General features: G+C 39.0%; 1 protein-coding gene across 2 annotated transcripts in view; it reads left to right on the top strand.

Moving 5' to 3' along the window:
- Cxadr (CXADR Ig-like cell adhesion molecule) overlaps positions 1 to 6000 on the top strand; it is a 62717-nt gene that overhangs the window by 23699 nt on the left and 33018 nt on the right. For both annotated transcript variants that reach the window (XM_015478654.2, XM_015478652.2), the window contains exons 2-3: positions 437 to 603; positions 3596 to 3800. In XM_015478654.2, coding sequence (XP_015334140.1) covers positions 437 to 603; positions 3596 to 3800 — 372 coding nt within the window. The remainder of the gene's footprint in view (positions 1 to 436; positions 604 to 3595; positions 3801 to 6000) is intronic.

The raw sequence follows: 6000 nt of genomic DNA on the forward strand, positions 1-6000 counted from the left end.
AGAAGGCAGAAAATGTGTCAAAATTTATCAGCTTGTGCCTCATGAACAATGAGTTCTCAGTGCTTCACGGCAGTTTGGCAAACATGAATTAATGTAGCCTTGAATCTGAATGACATAACTGACCTTTCAGATACTCTGCCCAAATACATTTTTAAACATCTGCTGGTGTGTAGAGACCCTCTGTTAGTAAAAACTTTTTAAATTTTTACACAATGCTGCAAAGTTCACAGTGCTCTTACAAGGAATTGTATGGTGTCAGGTAATATTAATAGTGTCATTCCATTTTTTATGATGGCACCTCTGAATTTGAGCTCCATCCTTCTGGACCCAAACCCTGTCCTGTGTCCCTCACATCATTGTGCTCCCTTCAGTGGCTGCAAGGCCATATGTCAGAATCATCACAGATGCTCAGTTCTGTGTGTGTTTCTTTATACAGATTTCACCAGAAGTCTGAGTATCACCACTCCTGAACAGACGATTGAAAAAGCCAAAGGGGAAACTGCATATTTGCCATGCAAATTTACCCTTAGTCCAGAAGACCAGGGACCACTGGATATTGAATGGCTGCTCTCCCCATCCGATAATCAGAAGGTGGATCAAGTGGTGAGTCTGATACGTGCTTATTCGCTAGTGGATGTCTGTGCCTCTGTCTCCTGTGTCCATCACTGCTTATCACATAGATAGGGTGTAAGCAGCTGGGAAGAGAGCCCCTAACTGCTCAAAAAACTGAGTGCAGATGAGGAAGGGGGTCACACTGGTGGACACTGAGGACTTCTGAAATGGAGTGGAATGGATAAGTGTCCTAAGATTACAGAAGGGGACAGTCACTAGATTTCTTTAAGAAGGCTTCAGAGAGGAAGAGGAACTTGTGAAAATTCTAGAGATTTGGTTTTGAGGCAGGGCATAGTGAGAGGTGCCTGGGGTAGGCAGACCACCGCTCTGATGGTGTGGGCAAGACAGGAGAGTGTGGGCTTCGGGGCTTCGTCTGAGGCATACAACACGTGGGAAGCTTGTATCAAGGTGTGTGCAGAGACTAAAGCACAGTGTCACCTGAGCCTGGAGTGTCTTCATGGAAGGAAGACCCAGCTCTTCATGGCTGAGTGACAGACACAGCCTTGTTCTCCACAGGAGTTGTGAGATGGGTGTGAAATTGGGTGCTCGGCCTTTAGTGTGTCCATTTCTGGGTTAAAAACCTAGCCTCAAACCTAAAACACAGTAAGATCTGACTAAAAGAAAAGTGGAAGGATTAGAGAGCGATTGCAGGAGAAGAGGCTTAGTAATTTAAGAATTATTAAGAATTTCAGGTATATATTATGTTAGCTGAACGTGTATTTCAGTTTATTTAAGCTAGTAGACAATGGTTACAGATGAGAATTTGGAGGACTGGGCTGGAGAGATTTTCATCCTTACTCCTGTGCAGTTACTTCAGTTAGCAGTTAGCATGAGCTGCATGCAAGGCAGGGTTTGATATGCTCTGGACAGTCCTTCGTTGCCGCCCATCTAGAATATATTCCGAGAAACTTGAGATGGCTGTGAAATAATCTGATGATACCACCTTTGTATATATGCACTTCTGGTGGACCGAAATATTGTTATGTAGTTTGTGACTTTATATTGTTTAAGCCTTAAAACAATGCCTTGTCGTGTTGTGTTTTTCCCCCACTTTTTTCACTGTGCTGGGTTTGAACCCAGGGCCTCGTGCATGAGCTCTGCCATGCAGCTACATCCCCAGCCCTAAAGTGAGAATTATTGTACATATGAAAAGGAGGAAAAAGGCCCGGAAATTTGAAGAAACCTGTGCAGAGTCACATAAGTGACCATCGATACGGTAGAGATTTTAATCTAGGTCTCTGTTATTGTCACACCTGCATTTATTTCAAAAATCTATTGCACTGGCCTTTCCTGCCTCCCATATTACATAAACCTCTGTTTCTTCATATGTGCAACAGGGACAGATATACCTACCATTTCAAGGTTGTTTTGAGATACTATATGCACAGGCATGTTGTGGGCTTATAAGTGACACAGAAATGTCAGTTGTGTACTGTGCCACATCAAATAGATCAGGCTTACATCTTAGCTGTGTTACTGGGTAGAAGTTGGTGTGTGCGAGCCACTAGCTCTCCTTAGGCTAATACATGAGGACATGTAAAATTGCCTGGTAAATAAATATTAATTCCTCACTTTGTGACCCCTTCTTGGAAAGATACTAAGGTAGTTTACAAGATAACTACCAGTGAGGACACATCTTGTTTGCCAGGCCCTTCTACTAAAGTGTGCATGTAGCAAAATGAGCTACTGAAAGTAGAATAGATTGAACTTTTTGGCCTTTCACAGCAAATAAGCCAGTAGTTTAATTCAAAGGATGCTAGAGCAGTCCATTTGTGGGATTCGCAGTGTTGCTGCTGACAACTGGGTGTGGCAGGAGGATGGAGCAAATAAAGTAATGGTGTGTGTTTACAGCATGAGCCAGCTGAGGGCCATTCACCTGATTTTTATATTTACTTAGCAAACTGGTTTGAGTTCATCCTAGTTGCAGACACTTGGTGTATAAATAAAAGATCTTTAAGGGATTAGGGGTCGGATCAGTTTGGTAGGGGAGGTAAAAATACAGAAAAAAATCCAAATTCCTCCATTCAAGAAGTTCCTAAAGAATAAACAAGGTATTTTTAAATGGCCTTTATTCTGATTATACTGCCTATAATCAGCATCTCAGATTAAAAAAAAATTACTTGCAGGGTAGTTATACTTGTTTTCTTGATTATTATTTGAGTTTTGGCACTCACTGTTCTCTGGCCCTTGAGTCTCACGTGACCAAAAGAAGGAATTCATTAGTTCCTCCATGTGATAATGTGAAAAATTATGAGATATTTTAAACTAATTTTAGAGATTATTTGAGTTGGTTACCACAGTTTGCTTCTAAACCAAGTTTAACACAGATTTTCTTTCTAAATCTAGCTTTTGGTGATTCCCGTTAAAATCTATAAGAGTGCATTGCTCTGAAAATGCAATGTAATAGGAAATGGTCTTTGCTTTTAGTCACAGAAGATTCATTGCCAGGTCCTGTTAACCTGGGTCCACTTATCTCAGCCTTATTTTATGATTTTTGTATATTAGAGTCTAGAGCCCTCAAGTACTTTTAACTATTAATATTAAAAATAGTTTTCTTTTTTTGTTAGATTCTACAGGTAAATTATGATAAATCTTTTGGGGAAGGGGTGGTATGTGTTTGATTTGTACCCTAAACTGATGCACTGTAACCTTCAAGGCAGTGGAAAAATAGAGTATATAGGAAGGAACAAATTTGCACCCTTGTGCAGTTTCACTAAATCTCTTTCTTGCATAGGAGTATGTTATATAGTAATGTTGAGTCTGCTTTCCTCCATTTAAAATGGGAACATGGGACTATATTCAAGGATCCCATTGATCTCTTTCCATTTCCTCATTCTGTGATTTGGATGGTGGTTAAGTTTTGTCTTAATACAGTGTTTTTCTTCTTTTCCTGTCCTTGGATCCTACAATGTCATAGTGTATGCAGAGATCCTTTAATGATTCAGGTGTTTGTCCCCCTGTTTTTATTTTGGTTTTCTTTTAGATTATTTTATATTCTGGAGACAAAATATATGATAACTACTATCAAGATCTGAAAGGACGAGTACATTTTACAAGTAGTGATCTCAAATCTGGTGATGCATCAATAAATGTAACAAACTTACAGTTGTCGGATATCGGCACATACCAGTGCAAAGTGAAAAAAGCTCCTGGGGTTGCAAATAAGAAATTTCTGCTGACAGTTCTTGGTAAGTTGCTTTATTTGTGTTAACAGGTTACTTAGTTTTAGAGTCAGTGGTTATAGTATTGTAGTCACAGCATTTATGTGAGACAAAGCTTAAGTTTCATAGAGTAACAATTTTAAACATTTGAACTACTTCTGATGTTAGTTCTCAAAGAGCCTAAGACAGAAATCCCAGTATTGGTTTTTTTGGTTTGTTTGCTCATTTTTTTTTTTCTTTGTTTAGGATAAGGAAAATAAGAAGTGTCCCACTTGTGAAATTCTTAAGAGTTTAAAAATAAGGGGTGGGGATGTAGCTCAGTGGGAGATTACTTGCCTAGCACATGTGAGGCCCTGCGTTTGATCCTCAGTACTGCAAGTCAGTCAGTCAGTCGATCTATCAATCAATGGAAGTATCTTGTGGCCAGGAGATAGAACTCTTCTATGGTTTGAATATGGTTGGTCCCATCAAAACTCACAGACTTAATTTCCTAATGTAACAGTGTGTGAGAGGTGAGTAGACCTTTTAAGAGTTAATTAGGTCTTGGAGACTCCCCAGGTAGTCCCTATGGTAGTGGATTAGTTCTCATGACAGTGGGTTGTTAAATGGGTCATCTTCATTTCCCTATTCCTTTTTTCCTCTGATGCCCATTTTCCTTCTGCCATGAGGCCTTCTGTAGAAGCCAAGCAGATACTGATGCCATACTCTTGAACTTTCAGAAATGTGTGTGCTTAATAAACCTCCTTTCTTTATAAATTATCCAGCCTCAAGTATTTTGTTGCAGCAACAGAAAACAGACTAAGACAAACCCTAAGCCAGGAGTTAAGAGAGCTAAAGTTTTTTTGCCTTGTCCTCATAGTTAAATAGAACCTGCACATTTCCTTACAGTTTTAATTATTAAATCTCTCAGATCTCATTCAGTTCAAAGTCATTTCTGTGTGCTTTAAAGTTTTTACCTTTGTTATTCAAAGAATACATGAGGTTTCTATGATGAATAATTGGAGAATAATGCAGTATGGTAGCAGGAGTACTGAATTAGAGCAGGGCCATTAAACATCAGGTAGTTTTTTGAACCCCCTGTATCAATGTCTTTCATCCTTCAGGTGGAGGAGTTAGACAGTTGCTAGAATGTCTTGAGGTTCGTTTGGTAAGGAGGTGAATGTAAGTTACTTTCTAAACTGTCCAAGACTCCAGATTCTGTGATAATGTGTGTAAACATTGTTAATCTCTTCAGATTGAGAAACTCTGAAATTTCAGATTATAACGCATAAATAAACTTGTAAAATTTTGTTTACACAAAATGCATGATGGCTACCATGTAGAAAAATACAGCTGTCCATTTCTCTATTCTGAGCCTGTCAGTCCTCCTGTTCTGTGACCTCTAATTTTGTTCTGGATGTCATTTAGAGATCTACTTTTTGTAAGAAATGGTGACTGCTAGAATTGTTTAGCATACCCAGAAAATAAAAAATCAAGAGTGTCTTCCCATGTCAAATGTTACCATATTCTTTTGTTTTAAAGATCTGGTTAGGGGGGCTGGGGTTGTGGTTCAGTGGTGGAGCGCTTACCTAGCATGCATGAGGCACTAGGTTTGATTGTTGGCACCACATACTAATAAATAAAATAAAGGTCCATCAAAACTAAAAAATATTAAAAAAAAAAAAGATTTGATTAGGGGTAGGATAGAGAAGTAAATAGCTGTGTTTGGGGCCAAACTCCTTTTGACACCAGCTCTTTTCTTAAGAATGAGTATCAGAATAGGGATTGTCTTGGTTGGTAAGGTGGGCTTCTGCTGGCAGCCTCATTGAGTGGGCATCTAAGGGGTTCCTGGTAAAAAGGATTCTATACTAAATGGCACTAGTTAAAATGTTTCCTTTGGTATGAAAGCAGATGAACTGAACAAGAAACCCAAGGAAGGTCCGGGGTAACATTGGAAATCCTAGCTTTCTTGGTCTGTATTTTGTACAATGTAGTAACCTTATTTTTTTTTTTTTTTTGTCTCTTATCATTTTTTTTTTAAATTTTTTATTGTGGGTTGTTCAAAATATTACAAATTTCTTGACATATCATATTCCACACTTTGATTCAAGTGGGTTATGAACTCCCACCTTCACCCCATACACATATTGCAGAATCACATCAGTTACACATCCATTGATTTACAAATTGCCATCCTAGTGTCTGTTGTGCTCCGCTGCCTTTCCCATCCTCCACCCTCCCCACTCCC

The sequence above is a fragment of the Marmota marmota genome, unplaced genomic scaffold, assembly GCF_001458135.2.
Source record: "Marmota marmota marmota unplaced genomic scaffold, marMar, whole genome shotgun sequence".
Lineage (NCBI taxonomy): Eukaryota > Metazoa > Chordata > Mammalia > Rodentia > Sciuridae > Marmota > Marmota marmota.